At 44.5% G+C, this 20,238-nt stretch overlaps 1 protein-coding gene across 1 annotated transcript in view; it reads right to left on the bottom strand.

Annotated features, from left to right (window-relative positions):
• Positions 1–20,238, bottom strand: part of KNDC1 (kinase non-catalytic C-lobe domain containing 1) — a 289,084-nt gene that overhangs the window by 124,862 nt on the left and 143,984 nt on the right. The window contains exons 15-16 of the mRNA XM_077455239.1: positions 13,414–13,558; positions 11,283–11,521 (exon numbers count right to left, since the gene is read on the bottom strand). Coding sequence (XP_077311365.1) covers positions 11,283–11,521; positions 13,414–13,558 — 384 coding nt within the window. The remainder of the gene's footprint in view (positions 1–11,282; positions 11,522–13,413; positions 13,559–20,238) is intronic.

Consider the following 20,238-nt stretch of genomic DNA (forward strand, 5'->3'; position numbering starts at 1 on the left):
TCTCTTTTGTTCATTGATGGACACAGCTCCGGTAATCTTGACCGTAGGGATGTCCCCAAGCAGTGTCATAACGAGGGGTAGGAACAGCAAAATAACATCACCAACAACCAGAGGTGCTTCCTAACGGGGGAGTCACCCTCTGAACCAACCGCATCAGAACTTGCGGTCAACATATGCAGCAGAGTGCATTGACATTCAAAAAGGTAACTTTCTCTTAACAGAAGAAAGAGTAAAATTGTAACATTACATGGCCGCCTGCAAAACTTTGCAGACAAAAGCAGACATCAGAAGATGCACTTACATCAACTGTGTAGAACTTTGTAAAAGTGTGAACGGACGACCAATTTGCCACCTTAAACACCTGAGCATCTGACGCTTGGTGTCGGAAAGCTCAAGATGTCCCAATTGCCCTGGTGGAATGGGCTGTGCCAGGAAAGGGGGGCACCTGCCCCTTCAAGGAGTAAGCCTGGACCACGATCTGACTGATCGACCTGGAAATGGTGGATGACGAGGCCACCAGTCCATTTTTCAGAGAGGTGAAAAGCCGAAACCACCTTCGGTAGAAAAGAAGGTTGCGGACGCAACACCACCTTATCCTTGTGGATAACTAGATAGGGTGACTTGCAAGACAAAGCCACCAGTTCCGAAATCCTCCTGGCTGATGTAATGGCTACTAGAAAGACCACTTTCTGAGAGAGTGTTAAAGGGATTTCCCTGATGTTCTCAAATGGCGGTTTCCAAAGCGCCGATAACACCAGCTTCAGATCCCACTGAGGTAAAGCTGAGCGGGGGGGGACTACATGCCGGACCCCTTGTATAAAGGTGCTCACTAGAGAGTGAGACGCCAGGGGTCATTGGCAAAAGACAGCCAAGGCTGATATATGTCCCTTGATGGTGCTTAAGGCCAGTATCTGGTCCACTCCTTGCTGTAGGGACAGCAGGATCCTGGAAATGGAATAGGTGCGCGGACGCCATCCCATCTCCTCACACATGGAGATATAAGCCTTCCACGTACGATGGTATATCTTCCAAGAAGATGATTTTCGTGCCCTCAACATAGTGGAAATCACAGAGTCAGACAGACCTCTGTTCCTTAGCACCTGGCTTTCAATAGCCAGGGACGGTAAAGCAGGATGGAGAATCGGACCTTGTGAAAGGAGATCTTCTCACATCGGTAACCGCCAAGGAGCGTCCGCCACCAGGCGTACTAGGTCAGCGTTCCAAGGACGCCAAGGCCAAACTGGGGCAATCAGTATCACTGGAATCCCCTCGGCCTCCACTCTGCGGAGCAGACGTGGTAACACTTTTAGTCGAGGAAAGGCGTAAATCAGCCGGTACTGCTCCCATGGAGCCAGCAACGCATCTGACGCGTCCACCCAGGGATCTCTTGTCCTGCACACGAACCACCGCACATTTTGATTGAGCTGAGAGGCCAGGAGATCTACATCTGGTGTGCCCCACCGCAGGCAAAGAGGCCTGAACACCTCCTGATGCAGTAACCACTCTCCTGGGTCCAGCATCTGGGGACTTAGATTGCCTGTCAGTTTTGTACTCCCGGGATGTATATGGCCGACAGGGCTGGTATGTGCCGCTCTGCCCACCGAAGGATGTGAGCGACCTCCTGTGCTGCAGCCGAGCTTCTTGTTCCTCCTTGATGGTTGATATATGCCACCGCCATGGCGTTGTGTGACTGGATCCTGATCGGACGCCCTTGTAGTCTCATCGACCATGTAGAGAGGCATAGCCTGATCGCTCGAAGTTCGAGCACATTGATCAGCAACTGGGATTCCTCCCTCGACCAGAGGCCCCGGGTCGATTGTACTCCCAGTACGCCACCCCAGCCGGTCAGGATGGCGTCTGTTGTGATCACTGTCCAATAAAGAGGTAGGAACGATTTTGTTGACTGAAGGGCTGGAGATCTCAGCCACCAGAGGAGTCCCTGACTAACTGGCTCACCTGAATCTACCATTCCAGGCATAATGGAGATTTGTACCATTTTGCCAATATCTCCTTCTGCAAGACTCTGGTGTGAAATTGGGCGTACGGTACCGCCTCGAAGGAGGCCACCATGAGGCCCAGGACTCGCATGCAAAAGTGCAGTGATGACCACCTGCTGTTCATCAACAGCTTCACCGAGGCTCTGAGAACCTGCAGTTTGTCTGAAGGGAGAAACACTCTCGCTTCCACGGAGTCCAGCAGTAAGCCTAGGTACTCCAGCAATTGAGTCAGCACAAGAACCGACTTTTTGAGGTTCAACACTCACCCAAACTCCTGCAGGGTTTGCATGGTGATCGCCACATCCTCCCTCAATTCTGAGGTGGAAGCTGCTCTCAGAAGGAGATCGTCTAGGTAACCCACGATTGCGATCCCACGTTGTCGCAACAACGCCAAAATTGGAGCCAATACCTTGGTAAAGACTCGGGGTGCAGAAGCCAAGCCAAAGGGGAGAGCCACAAACTGATAGTGGTCTTGCCCCACGGCAAATCGCAGAAATCTCTGATGCCTGAGGCATATGGATATATGCAAGTATGCGTCCTGGATGTCCAAAGACGCCAGGGAGTCCCCCTGATGGAGTGCAGCGACTACGGAGCTAACTGATTCCATTCTGAACCTCCGTACTTTTACAAAGCAATCAAGGGCTTTTAGGTCCAAGATTAGACGTGTCCCTTCCTTTTTGGGGACTACAAACAGATTGGAATAGAATACCTGAAACCTTTTTCTGGTAAAGGCACTATCACCCCGCGGCTGAGCAGGTCCCTTACTGCCCCAAACAGGGCCTCCCAGCGAGCTGGGAGAAAGGGTATATGCTGGAGGAGAAAAATCTGTTTGGTGGCCAAGAGAGGAACTCTATATTGTAGCCAGATGAAATCAGGTCACAGACCCATTGGTCGGACAGCCGACAGGCCCACCAGGCTGCAAACTCATGAAGGCGACCCCCACCCGAGTGACGGGCGGGGGCAAACCTTCACACGGTAGCACTTTTCCTCATTGGCTTGCGAGTCCAGGGGCTCTTCTGTACCTCAGTAGTCGCCCTTTCGGACTGGGAGCGTTTTCCTGAAGTCCTGGGCGGATAAAAAAGCCTCTTTTGAGCAGAAAGTGAGGGCCCTTGCCTGCGGCATGGCTCCTTACTCTTCCCACCTGTGACATTCTTAATAATGTCATCCAACGAGGCTTCAAATAGCCGCTCACCAAGGAAGGGTAAATCTGTCAAGGCTTTTTTTTTTAGATGCCTGTTCCACAGACCAGCATTTCAGCCAAATCATGCACCGCAGCACCACTGCTGAAACTGATGCTCTGGAGAGCAAGGGAAGTGTATCCAGGGCCGTGTCACAGACGTCCTTAAGGCCGTGCACAAACTGGTCTGCTAGTTCCATGCAGACAGGAGAGGCCTGATGCTTCTCCAATTCACGGTGCAACAGTTTTGCCCACTCAGTAAATGTCTGCGACACCAATGCTGTGGCCAGTACTGCTGACCCCTCTACCGTAAACATGGACCGGGCCACTGCCTCGGCCTTCCTGTTGGTAGGGTCCTTAAATGCAGGAGTCCCTTCTACCAGGATCGTGGTTACTTTATTTAACCTGGATACTGGGGGGTCAACGATTGGGGGAGCCAACCATTTTTTAAGAAGGCTCTCCTCAAAGGGGTAACCCCACGGCATTCTTTTTGGGACCGAAAAAGTCTGTTGCAGCTTCTCCTTGTATATGAACTTATTGAAATAAGTCAGATATGGAAACACCTTAGGTGTACGGCCTGGCTTACGGGACCCAAGAGGGACCACTACCTCAGCAGAGGTTCCTGCTGTATCCTGTATTTTCAGAGCATCACGCACAGCTGTGATGAGTGCTCCAACTAGCGCTTTGTCTTGCACGGACCCAGACGCGGAATCATCCTCACTGTTCGATCGGTCCTGGTCAGCGTCCTATGACACATCAGATCAGGGGCCGCCAGTCATTGCGGGGCCCGAGTCTGTGTCAGAACACTCCCCGGAGGACGGGGGGGCAGGGGTAATTTTTTACCACCTTTGCGCCCACACACCGCCTCCACCCTGGCAACGAACGTTTTAAGGACCGGCAACAAAGCGTCCAAAGGCACTGCACTGTTTGCAGACGAGCCGGTTGCAATTGCAGGGAGGTCTGGGGAAGAAATACCAGTTTCTGATGCCATGCTGACCCACCCTGTCTGCCACCCTTGGGGACTTGGGAAAAGGTGTTCAATTTCACCCTCCTAGCTGCTGCAGACTGAGGGGCCCCCACCGCAGGACCCACCACCCTGACCGAGCACTGTGCCATGCTCTTTCAGGTGCCTGTGTCCAGTGTCAGCTCCCAGGTGTCCAGAGCAAAAAAAAAGTGCTGTTCTGAGGTACAGGAACCAGCGCTGAGGAGAAAAACCACGCTGATGCTACAAAAAAAATGGCCGCTGGGCACCCTGTATAGAGGAAAATCACAGGAAAATGTCCGTCGGACTTTGAGAAAATGGTCACTGACCATGCTTCTCACAGAGACTGACAGAAAATGGCCAACTGTACACAGTGAATGTACACAGATAATGGCGGCAGACAGTGCTATGGCGGCAGCACATACAGAGCCCACAGACACCAGCAGAGAGACAGATGACAGCACAGGGACACAGACAGCCAGCGAAGCCCTCAATCAAGGATCAGAGCCTTCCGGAGGACCCCTGGCTCAGGTACACACACCGCTCAACATCCCAGCCATGCAACATCCCCCACGGGGGGGGGGGGGGGGAGTAGGGACAAGGAGAGAAGAAAGGGAGGAGAGGGATCCCCTAAATCGACCTCCCGGGGAATGGCCAGCTGCTCAATCCCGCCAAGGCAGGAAGAGCTGTACTTACCATCCGGACGAGCTGGAGGCATTCCATCACAGACCCACACTTGCGCAGTATGGGGTGGCTGTGGGCCACGGCCTACTGTGACAAAGACATCCGTAGTCCGGTCATATGTGTGCCCCAGTGCTCACCGGCTGCCCCTGGAGCCTGAGGGGCATGTCATGGCCGACCTAGCGCCTAGCTAGGGCCTGTACACGCTCGATGGCCAGGCTGGAGAGACTACAACGGCCTATATTATCCAACCTGTCACCCAGCCGACTGTTGATAGAAGATCACAGGATCTTAAAATCTTGCGCAAAAGGCAAAAAACAGAAAAAATCCCCAGGACCGATGGTCCCGGCAGGGAGCCTAGGTCCTTCTCCATTACTAGGCAGAAAAAAACTGAGCTGCAGGAAGCAGGCTGAAAGGTTATTACCAGAGGGACCGCCCCCTGGGCGGAACTGTACAGTTCTGTTTTGTTTCACATGTTTTACATGTTCTGTCCAATCCTCTCCTGAAGGTGGCGTAATAACACTAAGGTCAAGATTACTGGAGCTGAGTCCGTCAATGAACGAAAGAGAAATAATGGTGGCCACACAATATTGACACTTTGGGCCCAATTTGGACATTTTCACAGGGGTGTACATTAATGGCTGTATGTGGAGTTATTTTGAGGGGACAGCAAATTGACACTGTTATACAAGCTGTACATTGGCTACTTTACATTGTAGCAAAGTGTCATTTCTTCAGTGTTGTCACATGAAAATATATAATAAAATATTTACAAAAATCTGAGGGGTGTGTGTACTTTTGTAAGATACTGTACCTAGCCGGATGCAGCACTGGACCGATGTATCTGTCCCCCTCCGGCTTTAACACTGAGAACTGAGTAATCAAACACTGCTGATTGCTCGGTTCTCACAGCTTCCTGAACATAGAGCTAGTTACTGTCAGTCATCGCCTCTATGCTCTGTCACCCCATGCTCACTGAAGCCTTGGGGTGGGAGAGGCCGGCTCAGGCTCTCAGTGGCTCACTGAAAGGCTGAGCCAGGTGCCAGTCCAGGCATGTGGGCGAATCCCGACCATATGGTCATGATCTTTCCGGAGTCTGGACCGACTCTGTGGCATCAGCATACAGTGGACTCCAGCCTGATGTCTGCTGAAAACCGGTCACAGGAGTGCAGAACGAACTGCACTCCTGTGATCCAGATTTCTCTCTTTCAGCCCAGCAGACTAAACAGTAGTTTTTCATAGAATCCCTATCCACACTAAACAGCATAGATGTATGACTCGCCCATTGCCAACTATTGTATTCTAACCCGCAGCTATCAGATTACACGAACAGTTACTGCATCTGATTGTTTACAATTACCATTCAGCCGGTGTCTTCAGAACTAAAATTCATCAAGCCGGGGTTGGGGGGGTTAATTTCAAGCCGTGTATGGCCAGCTTTTGTCAGAGACATAGCAGAAGAAAATCTACCTTTACTTTAGTGGCTAATACACAAACTACATTTAATACAATACAAAAATTAACCAGTATGTAACAGTGTGACATGAAAGTTCTAACTTTAAAGCGGTTGTAAACCCTTACATATATCCAGTGAAGTGACTGGCTTCAGGTGATATGCAGAGATAAAACAAAATCTCCTACATCAGTTGTATCTGTTTATCTGCATTTTTTCTTCTCTACATCTATTTAAAGTCCAGAATTTATAAAGCTTATCTGAGGTGTCAAAAAACAGGGGGAGGAGAGCTGAAATTACATGCTGCATAGCTCAGCGAGGAAAGCTCTAAAAGCTGATTGGAAAAAAGGGATGCACCCCCCTTCACACAGCACTCAAGAACAGAGCCAAGGCTGTCAATCACAGGCTGTGTTCTGGAGCTTTTACCTGTGTCACCTTTTTTCTCTTGGTGTCAGGAATACTTGTCAGAAGTGCCTCATGCAGATAGAGGAATAAGGCAGCAGACAGAAATTACACTTAGTGCTTTGAATTGAGACAAGTACACGTTATGTTTTGTTCAGATTTTATGTTCGAGGTCTACAACCACCCTAAAGCTCTTTTAACGCTTTGTTTTTCACTAGCTGAATGATTCAGGATGCATGAGCAGTAATAAATATGGGCGCGTTTTTTTTCCCCCAGTAAGGGCTCAAATGCCCTGTGCCAAGAGGCCCCCCTGGAGGTCAGATACAATGCTCAACAGTCTCCAGTGGTTTAAGACAGTAGTCATCAACCCTGTCCTCAGGGCCCACTAACAGGTCAGGTTTTATATATTACCTTGGGGAGATGCAGACTAGAATACTGCAATCACTGAGAAGCAAATGATATCACCTGTCATGTATTTCAGTTATCTTGCAAACCTGGCCTGTTGGTGGGCCCTGAGGACAGGGTTGATGACTACTGGTTTATGACACTCACTGTCTGACTGGCTGTCCTCAGTGTTCGGCCAACAAATTCCTATCTGCCTCCTTCGACTTTTAAATTGGAGGCTGTCGGGTAGAGTGGTACCAATAGGTCCACTCCCAGAAGTTTTCAACGAACCAGCTGAAATTTGATTACAGATGTAAAATGTTCGGAAATTTTGAAGCCATGAAAATAAAAAAACAATTTCAATTTTTTTTCCCCGGAAAAATAAAATTGAAAAAATAAATTCAGTGTGGAGTAGTTTTACAAATGGTCATTTTGTTACACTGGGAATGTGAAATGCAGTGTAAATAAATGTATAATGCTTGAAATAAAAATACAGCTCATTCAGTAAATAAACTAAACATGATTTTTAAAAATTTATTAATTCTTGCACATTGAATAACAAGGACTGTATATGAGAAGATCATTTCACCCTCCACCCCTTTTTTCCTCATAATAATTTAAAATCTTCAGACTAATATGCATTTTCAGTTTTTGACAATGCTGATCAAGAAGCATATATTGCTCTTGCAAGAGCTTGATTGATTTATCTATAAATGAAGGTATTGTGTCGTTTTGGGAGGCTGTGGTTAGTAACACTTCCTTACTTGAAGATGCTGCTGATGAAGAAACACTTTATGATGATACAGAAGCAGCAGTGAGGGTGTTTCTGTAAAGAAAGCTACTTGCACTTTCATTATCATCCTCTTCATTTCATTCCATAAATTATTTTTAATGTTTTTAGGGCACCTCTAGCATGCAAGGGTGTGTTTTGTCATCCTTGTAGCATTTGGAAAATAACATTTCTTCTCACAACGGGGGAGATGAACTAAAACTGGAGAGTGGTGCAGATCTGCATAGAACCAATCAGCTTCCAGGTTTTATTGTCAAAGCTTATTTCAACAAGCTGAAGTTAGAAGCCGATTAGCCTCCATGAACAGGTGCACCAGATTCTGAGTGCTCCAGTTTTAGCAATTCTCCCCTAATATTTGCAAATTGCAGCTTTTCCCTCAGCAGAAATTGCACTATGGAAATGTTTCCAAACTCTACATGTTGGTCTCACCATTTTACTGAGAGCAAGAAAAGTAAAACCAATTTACTGCACAGACTATAGGTAAACATTATGATGTAATATATAAAGGTGCATACAAAACTAGCACTAAAATTCCAGATGACTAATTGGTTGCACGTGGCGCTATTACCTGTGTACCTTTCAGTAAACGTAACCTCACCTCCTCAGTGATCCTATCTCAAACCATAAATTGTGTGGTAAATAACAAATTATTATATAAATACTTATCACTCAGTGAATACCCAAATTTACATTTAGATTATATATACAGTGACAAATATAAGCAAAAGTGAATATAGTCCATCCACCAAACAGTATTAAAAATATCCAGATTACAGAAAGTCTTTCTATAAATGCGTGAACAAATCTCCAGTGTTCAGATTCCTTTTTACAAGTGACTCCTTCACCACACCATCCGTGCTTTATTATCCCCCCTTCGTGAAAACACTCACCGACTGATAAGCCTTACACTCTCGTGTGAGGCTAAAAGGGCTTTCAAAAAATCTCTCAAGATGTAATTCAGACACCAGCACATCCGATTTGATCTTCTCCACTTACGCACTTCATTGTATATATATATATATATATATATACCTCAAAGAGAAATCACAGAGGGAGACCCCAATAGTGTAATACTGCAATCACTCTTTAATGTTTAAAAAATCTCACTCTTTATGCACTCACATGAACTTAAAAAAGCAAAATCACTTCAAAAGAGTAAAAAGACTCGCTTCACAACTCCACTCCACAGTACTATTCTGAATACGTCGGGGCATTGGTGGTCACGGCGGACTCATTAGATACGGTACTGGATCGCTTAATCTCACCCCTCCTCGTGCGTCCCGCCTGGTCCCACACAGCAGGTACGTTCGAAAAGGGCGCCTTCAAGTCAAATGATTCAGTCCTCTTAGTCCTGTACCTCCTTCCCAGCTCCGTGTATGTCAGCTCAATATTCACCAGATAGCCACGCCTCCGACATGTTTCGTCATATCAGACTTAATCATGGGATTGGCTATCTGGTCCAGCATCCCACCTTATATTCCCCCATCGTCCAATCAACTTAATCCCATGATTAAGTCTGATATGACGAAACATGTCGGGGGCGTGGCTATCTGGTGAATATTGAGCTGACATACACGGAGCTGGGAAGGAGGTACAGGACTAAGAGGACTGAATCATTTGACTTGAAGGCGCCCTTTTCGAACGTACCTGCTGTGTGGGACCAGGCGGGACGCACGAGGAGGGGTGAGATTAAGCGATCCAGTACCGTATCTAATGAGTCCGCCGTGACCACCAATGCCCCGACGTATTCAGAATAGTACTGTGGAGTGGAGTTGTGAAGCGAGTCTTTTTACTCTTTTGAAGTGATTTTGCTTTTTTAAGTTCATGTGAGTGCATAAAGAGTGAGATTTTTTAAACATTAAAGAGTGATTGCAGTATTACACTATTGGGGTCTCCCTCTGTGATTTCTCTTTGAGGTATATATATATATATATATATATATATATATATATATACACAATGAAGTGCGTAAGTGGAGAAGATCAAATCGGATGTGCTGGTGTCTGAATTACATCTTGAGAGATTTTTTGAAAGCCCTTTTAGCCTCACACGAGAGTGTAAGGCTTATCAGTCGGTGAGTGTTTTCACGAAGGGGGGATCATAAAGCACGGATGGTGTGGTGAAGGAGTCACTTGTAAAAAGGAATCTGAACACTGGAGATTTGTTCACGCATTTATAGAAAGACTTTCTGTAATCTGGATATTTTTAATACTGTTTGGTGGATGGACTATATTCACTTTTGCTTATATTTGTCACTGTATATATAATCTAAATGTAAATTTGGGTATTCACTGAGTGATAAGTATTTATATAATAATTTGTTATTTACCACACAATTTATGGTTTGAGATAGGATCACTGAGGAGGTGAGGTTACGTTTACTGAAAGGTACACAGGTAATAGCGCCACGTGCAACCAATTAGTCATCTGGAATTTTAGTACTAGTTTTGTATGCACCTTTATATATTTGATAGTTTATGGTAAGTGGCAGCTAAGGTGTAGAATTTGGGTTATTTGTAGCGCTGTGACGATACACTAGGTAAAGGGATTGAGGGGTGTGTATCTTTAGAAAAATAAAACATTATGATGTGATGGTGGAGAGAATTGACAGCAATCATTTAAAGTTATAAAGATAAACTAATTTGTCAGACAAACTTACTCTTATCTGTCAATTAAGGCCTGAGAGGACAGAAATCATCTACTACTGTATCCCAACAATCACCCAACTGTAGGAGGTACAAGATGGAGCCCACAGGCAAACTAAACTAAAGCCTTTCCCCTGCAGTGGCATAAATGCATATTTCTCTTGTTTGAGAACGGCATTGAGAAGCCCAGTGTTACTTGAACTGTATTCTAGAATTTGCTGGTCTTCAGCTGAGAGAACTTAATAATTTAAGACTTTACATATTTAAGACTTTACATAAAGTCTCAGAAATCTTTCATTAACCCCTTTGTGACAGCGCTTCTTAGCCCTTTAAAAAGTTTCAGATGCCGGGAGGTGGGGCAGGGTTTATGATCATGTGACTGCCGTGATTGGCTGCCACGGCAAACACATAGCTTCCGGTCACAAGAAGCAGTAAGGGGCTTTTCATTAGCCGCCAACAACTGTTTCGAGAACGTGCAGGGTGCACGTTGGCAAATTGGCATGTAAATATGCGGCTGCTCTGCGCCAAGTCCCACCTGCCGAGAAGCTGCAAATTTCGTTAATGTAGGTGTCTAGGGAATAAAGTTTTCATGTTATATAGTTTGAATACCATGCCACAGATATTACTGATCATTGTAAAAGAATATATTCCACGCTTTTTTTTTTTCCTGCAAAAAAACATTTTTTCCCCCCAAGCCTACCCATCTCTAAATTTGATCTGTGTATGGCAGCCTTACAGCTAAATATACAATACCATTTTATTTCTCCATACCTGTCAAGCTATTCATCACAGGAGTCTCTTCATCTGTTGTAGGGGATGGCTGCGGCGGCCTGGCCTCTTGTTCTATAATAGTCGGTGTGGCTCTAGTTTTGTCTTCGTCCCCAGCTGCTATGTTGCTCTGCTCATTTGTGAACAACTTTTCATGTTTTCTGTGTTTTCTGCCTTTCTTCTGAATCTTTTTCAGAAGCTGTGCAGGGTTATTGTCCTGAGAAGAATCAATCACGCCTTTTCTGTGAAATGGTAAAGAGACAGTGAACTGCGAGCAGAAGAGTACAAGACGTCCGTTATTAACGGTACCGAACGCCAAACAAGATGGGTCTTACTTATTATATGCAGAAAACGATAATGTCATCAGCTGTAACTCTAAGCCCCCATTCACACTAGTGTGAGTGTAATCAGGCAATTTTTATTTTTTTTATTGGAATTGTATCTGCATGTTTCCCATGACTTGTAGTAGAGGAGCAGAATGGCATGGTTTGGGTCACACAGACTTCCAAATAGGAGCACCTGAAAAACGTGTGCTAACGTTTAAAGCCAGTCATAGATGGATTGAATATCAGCTGGTTCATCAGGGACTGACCAAAATTCAATCCATGTATGGGCAGGCTGGTTGTACCGGAGTCAATCCATCGATCGACTTGGGTACAACCAGCATGTCTGATTTTTTGCATGTGATTACTGAAAAATAGCTGCTAGCAGTAATCAATGTGCTCTGCAGGTCAGGAAGGCTCCCCATTGTCAGAAAACAACAGTGCTACAAGCTATTTGCTTCCACCCATGGTGGAAGGAAATAAAAATCACATACATTTATGGGCTGCTTAAGTCTATGGGGCTGGAAAAATGCAGAAGCTCGTACTTTAAGCTTCACATGACAGGTAACAATTGCTCAAGTGTGACCAGGCCCACTGAGAATAATAGAAATCTTTATCTGAGCATTGTCATGCTTTGCGATTTGTACATTAAAATCACTCAGGTGTGAATGGGGGCGTTTTTTTTTTTTTTTTAACATGGCTGCATTGCAGTTCCTATCTAATTCCTATCTAAATCATAACAGCATTGGGTAAATCTGGCCATGTAGGGGACGAAATTCAGCCACCACCAGCCAAATTTTGATCCATGTATGGGCAGGCTGGTGGCACGGAAAGTGATTTACCATTTGACCTCTGTACAAATGCCCTGTCGGATTTTTGCTGCTTGATCAGCGCCGCTGGCTATAGCTGATCAGTATATTCTGAAGGTGGGGAGTAGGGATGAGCTCAGGCGTGTTCACATGGAACACGTGCAGAGCCCGCCAGGAAGTCGGAGCAGCGCTGCGCTAATCACAGGCAGTGAGACATTGCCCCGAAGTGCGGCTGCAGAGATCGGGCAATGTCCAACTCCCTGTGATTAGCTCAGCGCTGTGCCAACTTCCTGGTGGGCCCTGCGAACACGCCTGAGCTCATCCCTAGCGGGGAGCTCCGCTGACTGTCAGAATACAATAGCTCACCAGGGAGAACTCCCCCATCCATATGGAATGTGTGGATGGGGGAATCAAGACAGTATTTTTTTTTTCATTCAACCTGCTGGGGGTTGAACAAAAATGAATGGGCTGCTCAAACAGCAATGGAAATGTGTGCCAACTTATCGCAATCAGCAGTGAATGCACCAGATATAAATAAGAGTGGCAAAGAGTAGCCAAACATTGTACAACTCTTGATGCTTTTTAAAAATGATTTGCAGATGTACACATCTAAAAGACATTCAGACAAGTTTTTTCTTTTTTTCGTTTCCTCAAATAGCAACAGTCAGAAGTCTCCTTAGAGCGTTATGAGTGGAGAGGCATGATTTCCTTTTCAGTGGATAGTTTTCTGCTCCCACCCATTTCTCTTTGCATAATGAAAGACGCATATGACCGCATTCTATACATGTGTTTTCTTGTAAAACAGGTTTAATTTTTATTTCTCAGGTCTTTGTGACCTATTTTGGCTGCTGTGATTTTTTTTTTTTGCCAAAACCAGTTGCAACTCATTTAAATTATCTATTCGTCTAATGTCTACTCTAATTGGATTGTAATCCGAAAGTTCCCAAAATAATGAGTTTTGAATGGGTCTGCTATTCAATATGGAGGCATATAAACGTGTACCTGGTAGGAGTGGGGGATTTCCCATTGATAATCCTGTACAAGTTTTCCAGAAGACGGTCTTCCCAATAGAGATCACAGAACTTCTCACATACTGCACTGGAGAACGTAGCATGCTGAAGACCTTTCAAGGCAAGAATATATTCCCCTAAATGGGAGACAAAAAAACACGGACTTGTCAGTGGAAAAACATTAGTAAAAATAATATGTTTTAAACCGGTGCGGAATATTCTAAACAGGTCAGAAATATCTATTTGCCAATAAATGTGTTGATAGGATGCTGAACCCAAAGTTTAATCTCCAAGTTTTTGAAGGCTGCCCTCCATCAACTGGGGTGTTCCTGGGGATCTCCGGAGCAGTCCTAAGTGAATCGACCAGGTTTCTCAACCACTGTTCCATGGAACGTTAGGGTTCCTCCAGAGATTACTAGGGGTTCCTTGAGCAATTTTTGCCTCTCACATAAGTTTCCACTGACAGCAGTGATCTGACCACAAGTGTAAAGAATATTCTTCCCACTGACCATCATATACTAATGTATCATGAGTTGTAGATATAGTAAATTTTAGCAGGGGTTTCCTGAAACTTGAAAATTATTTCAAGGGTTCTTCTTTGTTGAAAATGTTGAGAAAGGCTGGTATAGATGATAAAAATGCCACAAATCAGGAATGAATCCAGTAAGTTTATTGAGCACAAGCAAAGGTTAGAAGATATATTGTCATCAATTTACTTTTAATGGACATATCCTTGATTTGTGATGCTCTCTTCCTACAACATATACCCTTCAGAAATATACATTTATATATATATAAACTCCAGAGTGAGAGGCATACCAGTGTTTTCACCAGAGCATTATAAACTCACTCAAAACCAGTATGTGAAGCTACCAGCTTGTGTGTCTTTCTGGGAAAACAATATGGCGTTATGGCATTCCTCCACAACAGTTCTTTAAGCTGGCCACTCACGGAACAATTTATTTAATTAGAAACTGGAGAAAACTTGAGCCATGGCTGACCCTGTCGGCATTCTCCTACCTGGCATCTTTCAATCTAAAAATTTAAATACCCAGGGCTAAAAATTGTCAGCTGATCGTTCAACCGGCACCTAGAACTGTTAGAATACAATAGCCAGCAAGAGAGATTACTCCATCCAAGGTGTTTATGGGCTGAACAAGAGAGAAATGTTACAGTGTATATTTAGCTTTAGTTTGCTCCCCTGTTCTGTGGCTACTATGCTCTGCTTAAATTAGAAGTCTGGTCAAAACCTAACTGAGCTTAAAGGAGAAGTACAGAAGTTCACTCTTCACTCCTGTGACTCGTTTTCAGCAGACAGCAGGCTGAAGCCCACTGTCGGCTGACAACACAGAGCTAGTCTAGGCTCGGGCAAGAGCATGACGATAAAGTTGGGACTTGCCCATAAGCTTGGACCGGTACCCAGCTCAGCCTTTCAGTGACCCCATGAGAGCCTGAGGTGGGCGCTCCTGATGCCTCCATAGCCTAGCGCTCCAGGGAGAGAGGGAGAGGTAAAGCAGACAATGGTGACTGACAGCCACCAGCTGTCTGCTCAGGGAGCCCTGCGAACAGAGTGATCGGGAGTGTTTGATTGCTCAGTTCTCAATATTAGAACCGGCAGGGGACAGATCCCACCTAGGCAAGTATGATCCTTAAAAAAATAAAAATAAAAAAAATAAAACTCATACCTCTTTTAAATCTAGTCCTACCCTCATTCTAAACCCTATGCTAACTACCCTGTGAAGGAAAGATATGTATACTTACTTACTAATCTAAAACCTAGTACACACAGCAGTAGTTTTCTTTTTCATTCAACCCAGCAGGCTGAACGGAAACACATTGAAGAGATCAGGAGGAGCCACAGTACTAATAATCTGGAATATGGAATGGCACAGTGTCCCAGAACGGCCTCTTCTTGGCCCCTACAGGAAGCTGTTGCCTATGTGGGCTTGCTCTCGGGCCCTGCCCTCGCTCTCTCGTCACTGGCTTTGATTGACAGCTGTCTCAGCAAAGCCTGAGACCAGGAAATGAGAGGAGTGAGACACTACAGACAGGTAAATCACTGGATCGAATGAGGGCTCTGGTAAGTATAAGGGAGGTGAAGGGAGATATTACTACCTAAACAATTTTTTATCTCTCGGAGCCATGATAGGATTTTGTAGTTTCACCACAGCTGGAGTGCCGAAGTTCCCTACCCCTGCCCTGCAAACATATACAGTGGCTGCTAAAACCTTACAGCTGTGGCTGGATCTTCAACTGTTCTGACAAGCAAGACTTCCTCAGTTCCTAAAGGTTGTCTACCCTTTAATGCACAGTTATACTGGCCAGTGAGATAGCCCATCATAGTAACCATACAACATGTGGAGAAATGGAGGGGGACTGGGGTTGTTAGGTTAGCAGCAAGCTTCAAAACAATCCAATGCATAGTAACTTTGCCTATCAGAATGGACAAGGATTTAACCTTTAATCTTAAAACCCAATTTCCCTACAGCAAGTGTTACTAGCTTGTTTTTTCTAGGGTTGGGGAGAGACAGTTTTACTTAGCTGATCCTCCTCTCCCCAGGCAGATGTAGCTCCCCCACACTCTGGTGGGGGACTGTTCATTGGCATCATCATGTCCAATGCAGGCTGTGAACCCTGCTTTGGTTTAATGACTTCAGGATCCTAGACTGTTGGAGTGTGGGGGAGAAGAAGCTATGGGTATCAGTCTAACTGTGGAAGGAACAGAGGATTGGGTAAGTATTTTTATTACATTTGTTTTTTGGATTTTTTTTGCTGTACTATACTAAAATTACAATATTGTAATAAATTGTATGTAAATTGTAAATGTATTTTAATAAAAAAAATATACTTGTAGTACAGGCATGGTCCCCGCTGCAAAGGATAGTTTTTTTAGTTATCCAAAGTGGGGCTTTAATTTAATACCTGAAGCAGTTTTTATTCTATTTAAAAATGAAAGACAATTTTCTTATGTATAAGATTTATATTTTATTTAATAGGAATTAAAAAGATCCCTGTGGTGTGAAAGATTTATAGGACCATGCGGTTTCAATATTTGATATTTGGTTTAAAAAGGTAAAAATATTAAACAGGAATTACAGTATACATTTAGCATTTTATGAAGGAGATCCAAATATTATTGCTGGTAAAACGCAACAAATGGGAACAGCAACTGACCTAGCATGATGTAATATTTTATTTTATTCTCTCTTCCTGTCTGAACAGAGAAATATCAGTGCTATGCATTACTGGTTTCACCTTTTTTTTTTGCATCTTTCGGTGCATCTCAGCACTGTTGCACATCATTGATCAAGGTGGTTTCTAAATGGCGACAACAGTGGACCATGCTTGTGCAATGTGTATTGGCATGGCCATTTGTAGTGTCCATTGACAGAGGGTATGAAAAGGTGAATTCAGAGGAGAGCAACTGGGATACAAGAACAGAGTAGAATAGCTAGGTCTTATTTTAATCAAAGCCATAAATGTAAAAAATACAGAAAAAAACTTTTGAAGATGCATGTTAATGCTTATTGGAGATTTAGTAATCAGGTTTACATAACATTAACTCAAATTAAATAAAATGAACAATGAATATAATGATATGATAGACTACTTTATTGTAGGGAAGGCAGTTTTAATGGAGTATAAACTAAAAGTTAATAAAGCACAACTGATCAGCACAACAGCAAATAAAATATTAGACAGTTATGTGCTCAATAAGTAGACTGTATGATTGTATTGTGTGATATACCGTATTTAATCAGCTCATCATACCTAAAAGCTAAAAACATACCCAAATATTACCCTGAACAAATGTGATTAGGAGCCCAAACTGTGAAATCTAATTTTTTATTACCAATATTATAGACAAAGAAACAACTCGCTCAACATAACACACCAATGCAAGGGTCCCCAAAACTTTCTAAAGAAAGGGTCAGATACTGTTCCTCAGACTTTAGGGAGGCCAGACTGTGCCCAATGGGAGTAAGCAATGCCGGACCTTTGGTATTAGGGGAAATAATAGTTGGCATCATTGGGAGGAATAGTGCCCCATTTTTGTTGTCTGTGGAAGGAATTATGCCCCATCAATGGTGTCAGTGGAAGCAATAGTGCCTCATTGTTGGTGTCAGTGGCAGGAATTATACCGCACTGTTGGTGTAATTGGCAGAAATTATGCCCCGTTGGTGACAGAGGCAGGAATAAGGACTTATAGGCAAAAGGCTGCAGTTTGGAGACCACTGCTCTAATGGACAGATAATACATCCAAGGCTGTAGAGAGCCCAAGGGGACCAGTTCTAAAGCCATCCTGAGTGAGCAAGCAGAATCCTATTAAAAAAAAAAAAAAAAAAAAAAGGAAGAGGGTACCCAAGGATTGAGGAAAAACACTGCAAACTTTGCCAACTAGTACTGAACCAGTGATGGCTGGTGCTCCGTCAGTCAGGGGGGTAGAGGGGGGGTCAATGCCGGCCTGTCACCGCGCGCGCGTGCACGCGCACACACACACACACACACACACACACACACACACACACACACACACACACACACACAGGCTCACTTACCCTATGACTGTGGTCACGGCTCAGCAGACAGATTGCTGCAGTGCACAGCGCAGGGTGACAGCATGCAGCACTTCCAATACAAAGACAGATGTGTGCAGCCACTGCAGAGGACAGGATCCCAGCAGAGGGTGAGCCTGGGCAGGACAGATTCACAGAACTTTGGATGAAAGACACAGAACAATGTGGGAATGCCTGCTGCTGAAAGGAGCCAGGCAGAGCAGAGAGCAGCAGTGGCTTCTCTCCTCGGTGTCTCAGCTTCTGTGTCCCCCCACTGTTGTCTTCTCCCCCCGGCCAATGGGGTCTTTAGATTCCTGGCCAATGAGGTCTTAGGAGTCGATTCTTGATTGACCGGGAGGAAAAACAGGAAGACTTATTAATTCGCTACTGTAACACAACTGGGTGGGCTTAGGGCGCAGTGCTCTGCACCCCAAGCCCACCCTTTTTTGAAGCCATTTACAGCCTCAGGCTCTAATCATGTGCTTCTAAAAAAAAAAAAAAATGAAAAAAAATGAGTCCGGCACCCCGCATGTAGATTAGGGGGCCAGACTCATGGACGGGGGGATTGGGTGGCGCCTGTGTGGCACTGACTGCAACACGATTCTAGGTAATAGCCAACCCGTCCCTTGCCTATCCAACATCCACTACTGAGGAGCAGGGGGTAGGCATCACATGGGGTCTACAAGAACCATTCATCTGATTGGGAAGAGGAACATAGAAGGAATCAGAAAGAACTTCTTGAGGAGGCTGCTAAGCAGTCACAAATAAAGGAAACAGCTCCTGATGGTAAGGTCCCAAGAAGGCCTCCTGACACTGTTCTCCACAGGTGGCAACATGTAGCAGGATCCTAGCACAGTTTATCTGCTGACAGTCCAGGAGAATACATAGCCATCCAGTGATGGATACTTCCTGCCACATCGGAAAGGAGGAGCACATATGTGCCAAACCCTCACACCAGAGGGTTTTGGAGGCCACCAACGGAGGGGATCGAGAAGGAAAACCAGATGAAAGCCCTGTGTGTGAAGACGCACCAGACAAAACAGCAATGGAAAGGGCACCATCCAATCAACAGCAAGGGAATGCAAGGTTATTGTCCGGAACATCTTGAACCAAAAGGGATTATCTGACTGTCTCTCCTCTGGCTTTGACATCTCAATTCTGAAGGGGAGGCTGAAGGTGACTAAGCGCTCACAAAGCAGGGGAGACAATGGTAGAAGAGCATTCCTTAACCACTTTCAGACCGGACCATTTTGCTGGTAAATGACCAGAGGTCTTTTTACAATTTGGCACTGCGCTGCTTTAACTGGTAATTGCGCGGTCATGCAATGTTGTACCCAAACAAAATTTGCGTCCTTTTCTTCCCACAAATAGAGCTTTCTTTTGATGGTATTTAATTGCCTCTGCGATTTTTATTTTTTGCGATATAAACGTAAAAAGACCGCAAATTTTGAAAAAAAATGATATTTTCTACTTTTTGTTATTAGAAAAATCCAATAAACTCAATTTTAGTCATACATTTAGGCCAAAATGTATTCAGCCACATGTCTTTGGTAAAAAAAAAGTCAATAATTGTATATTTATTGGTTTGCGCAAAAGTTGTCACATCTACAAACTAAGGTACGTTTTCTGGAATTTACGCAGCTTTTAGTTTACGACTGCCTATCTCATTTCTTGAGGTGCTAAAATGGCAGGGCAGTACAAAACCCCCCCAAATGACCCCATTTTGGAAAGTAGACCCCCTAAGGAAATTGATAAGTTGCATGGTGAGCCCATTGAATATTTTATTTTTTTGCCTCAAGCGATTGAATAATGACAAAAAAAAAATTTTTTTTTTTTTTCACAAAGTTGTCACTAAATGATATATTGCTCACACATGCTATGGGCATATGTGAAATGACACCCCAAAATAAATTCTGCTGCTTCTCCTGAGTACGGGGATACCACATATGTGGGACTTTTTGGGAGCCTAGCCGCGTACGGGGCCCCGAAAATCAAGAACCGCCTTCAGGTTTTCTAAGGGCGTAAATATTTGACTTCACTCCTCACTACCTATTACAGTTTTGAAGGCCATAAAATGCCAAGATGGCACAAAACCCCCACAAATGACCCCATTTTAGAAAGTAGACACCCCAAGCTATTTGCTGAGAGGCATGTTGAGTCCATGGAATATTTTATATTTTGCCACAAGTTGCGGGAAAATTACAAACTTTTTTTTTTTTTTTCACAAAGTTGTCACTAAATGATATATTGCTCACGCATGC

The sequence above is a fragment of the Lithobates pipiens genome, unplaced genomic scaffold, assembly GCF_037356315.1.
Source record: "Lithobates pipiens isolate NorthernLeopardFrog02 unplaced genomic scaffold, aLitPip1_a1.2 Scaffold_25, whole genome shotgun sequence".
Lineage (NCBI taxonomy): Eukaryota > Metazoa > Chordata > Amphibia > Anura > Ranidae > Lithobates > Lithobates pipiens.